This window comes from Besnoitia besnoiti (assembly GCF_002563875.1).
Source record: "Besnoitia besnoiti strain Bb-Ger1 chromosome Unknown contig00115, whole genome shotgun sequence".
NCBI classification, from domain to species: Eukaryota; Apicomplexa; class Conoidasida; order Eucoccidiorida; family Sarcocystidae; genus Besnoitia; species Besnoitia besnoiti.
Window position 1 is genome coordinate 1 of NW_021704001.1, and position 11,077 is coordinate 11,077.

General features: G+C 37.4%; 2 protein-coding genes across 2 annotated transcripts; one reads left to right on the forward strand and one right to left on the reverse strand.

The window, feature by feature from the left end:
• Positions 1–6,825: 6,825 nt before the first annotated feature.
• BESB_018900 (cytochrome c oxidase subunit iii subfamily protein) lies at positions 6,826–7,239 on the forward strand (the record flags this gene model as incomplete). The annotated part of the gene is made up of 1 exon (XM_029360599.1): positions 6,826–7,239. One exon carries the CDS (start codon positions 6,826–6,828, stop codon positions 7,237–7,239), a length of 414 nt encoding a protein of 137 aa, XP_029214756.1.
• A 1,283-nt stretch (positions 7,240–8,522) lies between these two features.
• BESB_018910 (uncharacterized protein) lies at positions 8,523–9,812 on the reverse strand (the record flags this gene model as incomplete). Its single annotated transcript, XM_029360600.1, has 2 exons — positions 8,523–8,720; positions 9,810–9,812. 2 exons carry the CDS (start codon positions 9,810–9,812, stop codon positions 8,523–8,525), a joined length of 201 nt encoding a protein of 66 aa, XP_029214757.1.
• Between the last annotated feature and the right edge of the window lie 1,265 nt (positions 9,813–11,077).

An 11,077-nucleotide genomic window follows, 5' to 3' on the forward strand; every position in this document is an offset into this window, starting at 1 on the left:
TACCAATCAGATAACAACTGAAGCTAGACTCCATGTTACACTTACTAAAATGGGATTCCTAGGTTGATATAAACTACCTTTTTCTGGGAGTATATACTACGAGTTGGACTACTGGTTTAGATCTTGAAGGTCTTTGTTTACCGGATCCAAGTTCTCTTGTGCTTTTCATGACCATCATGTTAAGTGCATTAGCAGAGCATAGTTAAGATGATAACTATTGTGGATATAGAACCAATTGAACACCATGTATTAATATAACAAAGATAATCAGGGTAATCTGGTATCCTTCTTGGCATAACGTTGTGTAGTTATATGAAGCGTACATTCCTTAATATCTGGAACAATAGATTATGGTTAGGTAGTGGAACAAGGAGAGCGTCTGTTGTACATCAACACTAGATACTGCTAATACCACTGTAGAGGTATAGTATATAATCCCTGCCCGGTGCAGTAAAATGTAAACGGCGGCTGTATTATGACGGTCCAAAGGTAGGTAAATCCTTGTCGGGTAATTATCGTCGTGCGTGAAAGTTGGTCCGACTCTTCACATGTCGTTTATCTAAAACTTTCTTAAATAGAATTATCTTTGAATATGAGGATCCAGATGGCCCGACGGTTAGACCCTGAGCACCTTTACATCCCTTAAATCATATACAGGATCAAATCTTCCTTGAGCGACTCGACAGGCACTAGAGATAGCGTGAAAGCTCTTTTGATTTCCATGAACGGAGTTACATATTAGATTCTCTTCGCTCCCATGGTATTTAGTAAGTTAACATTGAAACGTATCCAGTGTAAAGTTTGAACGTAATCCAGCTTTACCTTCTATGTTGTTATGTTAACCAAATAAGTTTCATCGTTGTTGATATTTCATTGACATGTTGATAACATAAATACTAACAAACCACCGGTTTTGGATGGGATTACTTTAACACCGCATAATATGCTAAAAAGTACCATTCAGGTACGATATGAAGCGGAGTTACAAACCGGTTCACTGGTATGGAGTTATCTGGGTGCGATAATTCAATCAAACCAAAAGCCGTTTGTAAGAAAATTAAACCAATTAGATAGGATAGACATTTAGCATCGGTCATTAACATATGAGGATAGAAGGCTACTTTAAGTGCGGAATCAATACCTGCAGGGTTACTAGAACCATTTAAATGTAAATAGAAGATGTGTAATACAATTAGAATGCAACCTACAAAAGGTAATATAAAGTGCAATACAAAGAATCGTTTTAATGTTACATCAGATACATAGTATCCACCGAGTAACCAAGGTACTAAATATGGTATTGGAGAAAGGAGATTAGTAATGACTGTAGCACCCCAGAAACTCATCTGTCCCCATGGTAGTACATAACCGAGGAAAGCAGTGGCTATAGTAAGTAGATATAAAACTAAACCAGACATCCAAGCAGTAGTTAAATAACTATAGCTGGAGTTATACATACCTCGAGACATGTGTATTAAGATACACAAGAAGACGAAAGAAGCAGTTGTTGCATGCAACATCCTAAATTCCCATCCTGCTGCTACCTCTCTAACTAGATGTTGAACACTAGCAAATGCACAAGATGCTTCAGAAGTATATCGGAACGCTAAAGTGATACCTGTAATTATTTGGAGTACAAAGGTAATTGCAACTAAGAAACCAAAGTTATAAGATGAATTTAGATTGAGAGCACACCGATAAAAGACGAGGTGTGCCCGGAATAGACTCATGGAAATTTGGTGTGTTCTCGAAACCATGCTAGCACAATAGAACTTCGTTAAATAACTACATATTAAAATGAGCGCATGTAAACTAGTCTTAAACACACCGCTCGTCACGTAACAAATCTCAAATCGTACTGTAGATTTTATATATGTACCGTAACTATAACCATGGTGACATCCAATGTTCACGCTCATGGATTCAGTGTCCAGGACTACCTGGCGCTTAATAACGATTCCGTCTTCCAGCTTCCAAGCAAACATGATTACCGTGATATTGAAATCCAACACTTTTAGCTGTCTTAAGCAGTCCAGTGGGGTGGTGGTGTACTGCAATCATAAAGAACTTGGTTGTCTGTATCTCATAACCGGAGTCATCTTCAGTATTCTAGGAACTATAATGTCTTTGTTTATTCGATTTGAGTGAACACATAAGATCATCGAATTTAACGGTATGCTCCTGAAAGTAACGGTACAAGCTGTAAACAAAGGACTCTTAACTTAAACTGAGGAGTCAAGTAGGTACAAACCGTACAAGGATTAATTATGTCCATCTGTGCATCTAAGTTGAGACTATCGGTTATATATTTTAGACGCTAACTTCCCGGCTAAACTTTGACTTATTAAACCAGCCTGGGATCATAAAAGTACTATGTATGGTAAAATTGAGCGTGGACTATCGAATGAAACAATGTGCTCCAACGCTAGTCTAAGTCTCTAACATACCTTTTACCTACAACTGTACGGAACGTAACAAACCTCCAGGCAAAGAACTTGGTATTCTGTTCTAATTCCCGTGGTAAACACAGTCAACGAATGGCGGAAGGAGCATTCATATGTTATGCAGTGTCTTAGGAGAGATACTCTAGATTTAGCATTCATCTACAGCTACGGTAACTGTTGTGTTTAAATAGCGGTTAACCTTTCCTTTCCTTACGTACTCAGGCATGCAATACCAATCAGATAACAACTGAAGCTAGACTCCATGTTACACTTACTAAAATGGGAATTCCTAGGTTGATATAAACTACCTTTTTCTGGGGAGTATATACTACGAGTTGGACTACTGGTTTAGATCTTGAAGGTCTTTGTTTACCGGATCCAAGTTCTCTTGTGCTTTTCATGACCATCATGTTAAGTGCATTAGCAGAGCATAGTTAAGATGATAACTATTGTGGATATAGAACCAATTGAACACCATGTATTAATATAACAAAGATAATCAGGGTAATCTGGTATCCTTCTTGGCATAACGTTGAAACCAAGTATATGCATAGGGATGAAAAATTAATAAGATACTACCTAAGAAGACTACAAACCAGATGCTTAAATATGGAGAAGCACCGGTATTTACATGGAATAGATTTACAGTATCTCCGAACATATCTCTGCTATAGAAGATAAAGCCACATATAGTAGCTAGTACTGCACCAAGAGATAATACGAAATGGAAATGAGCTACAATATAGTATGTATCATGTAGGGCAATATCCATACCAGCGTTACCCATAACTACACCTGTAGTACCACCTAGAGTAAACAATAGGATAAAACTAAGAGCAGCCCATAGATCTACAGTTCTTGTAGTTGTATGGCTAGCCATATAGGTACCTAACCAGTTGAAAATCTTAGTACCGGTAGGAATTGCAATCATAATAGTCATAGCAGAGAAATAAGCTCTGGTATCTACCTCTAGACCGACTGTCATCATATGATGTGCCCATACTAAGGAACCTAGAATAGAAATACAACCCATAGCTAAGATCATAGATTGTCCACCGAAGACAGATCTAGCAGCATACATAGATAATGTCTGCGAGACTACACCAAAAGCAGGTAAAATTAGAATGTATACCTCTGGATGTCCGAAGAACCAGAATAGATGTTGATAAAGTACACTATCACCAGAATACATAGAATCATAAAATTCAGTGTTTACGTGTAGATCAAGAAGGATCATAACTAATCCACCAGTAAGAATAGGTAGAGTGAAGACTAACATAAGGGCAGTAAATATGATAGCCCAGATATATAGAATATAGTTCTTAGCACCAGCATTAGAACCCATGAAGACGCAAGTACCAAGGAAGTTAATAGAACTTAAAATACTACTAATTCCTAGTACTGCAAGACCTCCGATAATCCAATCAGTTGCCTCTGGATTTAACACCATCAAGCTAGTACTTAGTGGAGGATACATTGTCCAACCAAGACCACTACCAAACTCGGAACAAATACTTTGAGTTAACAACACAGAACCTAATGGTACTAGAAAATAGGAGATCGCGTTAGTTCTTGGGAAAACGACTTCCGAACCACCAATATATATTGGTACAAAGAAGTTACCATATCCTCCGTACAAAGCAGGCATTAAGAAACATAAAGATCATAGCTAGGCCATGTATCGTTATTATCACATTATAAGTAGCTATCGTCTCTGTACAAATGATCCGCGATCCAGAACTGTATAACTCAAATCGAATAAACAAAGACATTATAGTTCCTAGAATACTGAAGATGACTCCGGTTTATGAGATACAGACAACCAAGTTCTTTATGATTGCAGTACACCACCACCCCACTGGACTGCTTAAGACAGCTAAAAGTGTTGGATTTCAATATCCTACTACATTAAGATTATTCCACATCGGTTATGTTCTAGGCGTAATATATGGATTCTTGTTCTCACTCATCTTAACAGCGAGAGAAAACTACTACTCAGATGCTAGTCTAATCAGTAGCATCGTACTTGGAGTTATCATCTCTGAGACAGGATTATTTATCAGCTTTTTCTGGGAGTATATACTACGAGTTGGACTACTGGTTTAGATCTTGAAGGTCTTTGTTTACCGGATCCAAGTTCTCTTGTGCTTTTCATGACCATCATGTTAAGTGCATTAGCAGAGCATAGTTAAGATGATAACTATTGTGGATATAGAACCAATTGAACACCATGTATTAATATAACAAAGATAATCAGGGTAATCTGGTATCCTTCTTGGCATAACGTTGTGTAGTTATATGAAGCGTACATTCCTTAATATCTGGAACAATAGATTATGGTTAGGTAGTGGAACAAGGAGAGCGTCTGTTGTACATCAACACTAGATACAAGGAACTTGACAAGCATTAATAGATTTATATAAACGACAAGGACATGAGTCTACTGGATTTTATAATACAGGGTTGAACTGTGGGTTAGTTTCAATGCCCAAGGCAGAGCACTGGATTGGATACCCAGGGAACTGTGCTCCCATTAATAAGAATCATATTCTAAGTCACCAGGCATGCAATACCAATCAGATAACAACTGAAGCTAGACTCCATGTTACACTTACTAAAATGGGATTCCTAGGTTGATATAAACTACCTTTTTCTGGGGAGTATATACTACGAGTTGGACTACTGGTTTAGATCTTGAAGGTCTTTGTTTACCGGATCCAAGTTCTCTTGTGCTTTTCATGACCATCATGTTAAGTGCATTAGCAGAGCATAGTTAAGATGATAACTATTGTGGATATAGAACCAATTGAACACCATGTATTAATATAACAAAGATAATCAGGGTAATCTGGTATCCTTCTTGGCATAACGTTGTGTAGTTATATGAAGCGTACATTCCTTAATATCTGGAACAATAGATTATGGTTAGGTAGTGGAACAAGGAGAGCGTCTGTTGTACATCAACACTAGATACAAGGAACTTGACAAGCATTAATAGATTTATATAAACGACAAGGACATGAGTCTACTGGATTTTATAATACAGGGTTGAACTGTGGGTTAGTTTCAATGCCCAAGGCAGAGCACTGGATTGGATACCCAGGGAACTGTGCTCCCATTAATAAGAATCATATTCTAAGTCACCAGGCATGCAATACCAATCAGATAACAACTGAAGCTAGACTCCATGTTACACTTACTAAAATGGGATTCCTAGGTTGATATAAACTACCTTTTTCTGGGGAGTATATACTACGAGTTGGACTACTGGTTTAGATCTTGAAGGTCTTTGTTTACCGGATCCAAGTTCTCTTGTGCTTTTCATGACCATCATGTTAAGTGCATTAAGTATAGTGGTATCCAGCGTATATTTGAAAAAACCAACATTTGTATACAAGCTGTACGAATATCATGACATTCACTTTGGTAGTCGCCTTCTTAATGTTAGTCTGTACGGAATACACGGATCGGATTCTTGTTGGCCTGGCACCTGTTTAGTAACTGGATGAACGCTTTTTACGCCTGGTATGCATGGATAATACTCGACTCTTCTATAGTTTAACCGCTACTGCTGGGACTGTATATTATGTACTTACGGTAGTACTATCAAGCCTCTTCTTCCAAATAGATTTCATGGAAAACCTAAAATTCGCATGTTTGATTGACATTTAGCCGCTAATATACAATCATCCAAGATATATTTATCTATCGCAGGTTCGGTCTAATGTCCCGTTATACTATATAGATCACATGGCTTCTGGTACTTTGAGATCATGCTAACGGCGAGAAGGGAAGTGTGTTTCAAAGAAAAGGGATGTTTAGCCGGGAAGTTAGCGTCTAAAATATATAACGATAGTCTCAACTTAGATCACAGATGGACATAATTAATCCTTGTACGGTTTGTACCTACTTGACTCTCAGTTTAAGTTAAGGAGTCCTTTGTTTACAGCTTGTACCGTTACTTTTCAGGAGCATACCGTAATTCGATGATCTTATGTGTCACTCAAACGAATAAACAAAGACATTATAGTTCTAGAATACTGAAGATGACTCGTTATGAGATACAGACAACCAAGTTCTTTATGATTGCAGTACACCACCACCCATGGACTGCTTAAGACAGCTAAAAGTGTTGGATTTCAAATCCTACTACATTAGATTATTCACATCGTTATTCTAAGTAATATATGGATTCTTGTTCTACTCAATCTTAAACCAGCAGAGAACATACTCAATGCTAGTCTAATGTAGCACGTACTATGGGTTATATCTCTAGGTGATATATTATCACTTTTTCTGGGGAGTATATACTACGAGTTGGACTACTGGTTTAGATCTTGAAGGTCTTTGTTTACCGGATCCAAGTTCTCTTGTGCTTTTCATGACCATCATGTTAAGTGCATTAAGTATAGTGGTATCCAGCGTATATTTGAAAAACCAACATTTGTATACAAGCTGTACGAATATCATGACATTCACTTTGGTAGTCGCCTTCTTAATGTTAGTCTGTACGGAATACTTAGGACTATCTCTTTATATTAATGATAATGCATTTGGTAATGGACTTTTCATCTTAACTGGTATACATTTTAGCCATGTTATTGTTGGAGCTATCCTTGTATTCTTCACTCAAAGTATCTATAGTTCTTTAGTTACTTACATGCCTACAAGCTCTATAATGCTAAGCAAATCTAAAGGTATGTTATGCAAGATCTTTACAGAACCATTCACTATTTTATATCTACACTTTGTAGAAACCATGTGGATATTAATCCACATTACATTCTATCTCTAAATCATATAACGGTCGTAAGGTACGCCGGGGATAACAGGTCAGATAATATTGGGAGTTCTAATCCTCGGATTGTATCAGCACCTCCATGTCGGCTCATTACTCCCTTGTTATTGAACAAGATTCAGTTAGGAACGCTAGTTCACCGTCAGATGTAATACGTGAGCTGGGTTAAGAACGTCTGGAGACAGTTTGTTCCCTATCTACCATATTATCTAATTGGTTTAATTTTCTTACAAACGGCTTTTGGTTTGATTGAATTATCGCACCCAGATAACTCCATACCAGTGAAACCGGTTTGTAACTCCGCTTCATATCGTACCTGAATGGTACTTTTTTAGCATATTATGCGGTGTTAAAAAGTAATCCCATCCAAAAACCGGTGGTTTGTTAGTATTTATGTCCTCTCTCATTAACTTAGCTCTTTTTATCTGAAATTCGAGCTTTGAATACTCGAATGTTGATACGACAACATTTTATGACTCGAAATGTAGTCAGTGGATGGGTAATTATTTTGGGTATACAGTATGATCTTCTTGATTATTATTGGTAGTGCTATTCCACAAGCGACTTATATCTTATATGGTAGATTAGCTACTATCGTATATCTTACTACCGGATTGGTTCTATGCTTATACTAAATCAATAGTTATAATGACTACAGCTTCCAAGCAAACATGATTACCGTGATATTGAAATCCAACACTTTTAGCTGTCTTAAGCAGTCCAGTGGGGTGGTGGTGTACTGCAATCATAAAGAACTTGGTTGTCTGTATCTCATAACCGGAGTCATCTTCAGTATTCTAGGAACTATAATGTCTTTGTTTATTCGATTTGAGTGAACACATAAGATCATCGAATTTAACGGTATGCTCCTGAAAGTAACGGTACAAGCTGTAAACAAAGGACTCCTTAACTTAAAACTGAGGAGTCAAGTAGGTACAAACCGTACAAGGATTAATTATGTCCATCTGTGCATCTAAGTTGAGACTATCGGTTTATATATTTTAGACGCTAACTTCCCGGCTAAACATCCCTTTTCTTTGAAACACACTTCCCTTCTCGCCGTTAGCATGATCTCAAAGTACCAGAAGCCATGTGATCTATATAGTATAACGGGACATTAGACCGAACCTGCGATAGATAAATATATCTTGGATGATTGTATATTAGCGGCTAAATGTCAATCAAACATGCGAATTTTAGGTTTTCCATGAAATCTATTTGGAAGAAGAGGCTTGATAGTACTACCGTAAGTACATAATATACAGTCCCAGCAGTAGCGGTTAAACTATAGAAGAGTCGAGTATTATCCATGCATACCAGGCGTAAAAAGCGTTCATCCAGTTACTAAAACAGGTGCCAGGCCAACAAGAATCCGATCCGTGTATTCCGTACAGACTAACATTAAGAAGGCGACTACCAAAGTGAATGTCATGATATTCGTACAGCTTGTATACAAATGTTGGTTTTTCAAATATACGCTGGATACCACTATACTTAATGCACTTAACATGATGGTCATGAAAGCACAAGAGAACTTGGATCCGGTAAACAAAGACCTTCAAGATCTAAACCAGTAGTCCAACTCGTAGTATATACTCCCAGAAAAAGGTAGTTTATATCAACCTAGGAATCCCATTTTAGTAAGTGTAACATGGAGTCTAGCTTCAGTTGTTATCTGATTGGTATTGCATGCCTGGTGACTTAGAATATGATTCTTATTAATGGGAGCACAGTTCCCTGGGTATCCAATCCAGTGCTCTGCCTTGGGCATTGAAACTAACCCACAGTTCAACCCTGTATTATAAAATCCAGTAGACTCATGTCCTTGTCGTTTATATAAATCTATTAATGCTTGTCAAGTTCCTTGTATCTAGTGTTGATGTACAACAGACGCTCTCCTTGTTCCACTACCTAACCATAATCTATTGTTCCAGATATTAAGGAATGTACGCTTCATATAACTACACAACGTTATGCCAAGAAGGATACCAGATTACCCTGATTATCTTTGTTATATTAATACATGGTGTTCAATTGGTTCTATATCCACAATAGTTATCATCTTAACTATGCTCTGCTAATGCACTTAACATGATGGTCATGAAAAGCACAAGAGAACTTGGATCTGGTAAACAAAGACCTTCAAGATCTAAACCAGTAGTCCAACTCGTAGTATATACTCCCCAGAAAAAGGTAGTTTATATCAACCTAGGAATCCCATTTTAGTAAGTGTAACATGGAGTCTAGCTTCAGTTGTTATCTGATTGGTATTGCATGCCCTGAGTACGTAAGGAAAAGGAAAGGTTAACCGCTATTTAAACACAACAGTTACCGTAGCTGTAGATGAATGCTAAATCTAGAGTATCTCTCCTAAGACACTGCATAACATATGAATGCTCCTTCCGCCATTCGTTGACTGTGTTTACCACGGGGAATTAGAACAGAATACCAAGTTCTTTGCCTGGAGGTTTGTTACGTTCCGTACAGTTGTAGGTAAAAGGTATGTTAGAGACTTAGACTAGCGTTGGAGCACATTGTTTCATTCGATAGTCCACGCTCAATCTTACCATACATAGTACTTTTATGATCCCAGGCTGGTTTAATAAGTCAAAGTTTAGCCGGGAAGTTAGCGTCTAAAATATATAACCGATAGTCTCAACTTAGATGCACAGATGGACATAATTAATCCTTGTACGGTTTGTACCTACTTGACTCCTCAGTTTAAGTTAAGGAGTCCTTTGTTTACAGCTTGTACCGTTACTTTCAGGAGCATACCGTTAAATTCGATGATCTTATGTGTTCACTCAAATCGAATAAACAAAGACATTATAGTTCCTAGAATACTGAAGATGACTCCGGTTATGAGATACAGACAACCAAGTTCTTTATGATTGCAGTACACCACCACCCCACTGGACTGCTTAAGACAGCTAAAAGTGTTGGATTTCAATATCACGGTAATCATGTTTGCTTGGAAGCTGTAGTCATTATAACTATTGATTTAGTATAAGCATAGAACCAATCCGGTAGTAAGATATACGATAGTAGCTAATCTACCATATAAGATATAAGTCGCTTGTGGAATAGCACTACCAATAATAATCAAGAAGATCATACTGTATACCCAAATAATTACAGGTATCACTTTAGCGTTCCGATATACTTCTGAAGCATCTTGTGCATTTGCTAGTGTTCAATATCTAGTTAGAGAGGTAGCAGCAGGATGGGAATTTAGGATGTTGCATGCAACAACTGCTTCTTTCGTCTTCTTGTGTATCTTAATACACATGTCTCGAGGTATGTATAACTCCAGCTATAGTTATTTAACTACTGTTTGGATGTCTGGTTTAGTTTTATATCTACTTACTATAGCCACTGCTTTCCTCGGTTATGTTACTACCATGGGGACAGATGAGTTTCTGGGGTGCTACAGTCATTACTAATCTCCTTTCTCCAATACCATATTTAGTACCTTGGTTACTCGGTGGATACTATGTATCTGATGTAACATTAAAACGATTCTTTGTATTGCACTTTATATTACCTTTTGTAGGTTGCATTCTAATTGTATTACACATCTTCTATTTACATTTAAATGGTTCTAGTAACCCTGCAGGTATTGATTCCGCACTTAAAGTAGCCTTCTATCCTCATATGTTAATGACCGATGCTAAATGTCTATCCTATCTAATTGGTTTAATTTTCTTACAAACGGCTTTTGGTTTGATTGAATTATCGCACCCAGATAACTCCATACCAGTGAACCGGTTTGTAACTCCGCTTCATATCGTACCTGAATGGTACTTTTTAGCATATTATGCGGTGTTAAAAGTAA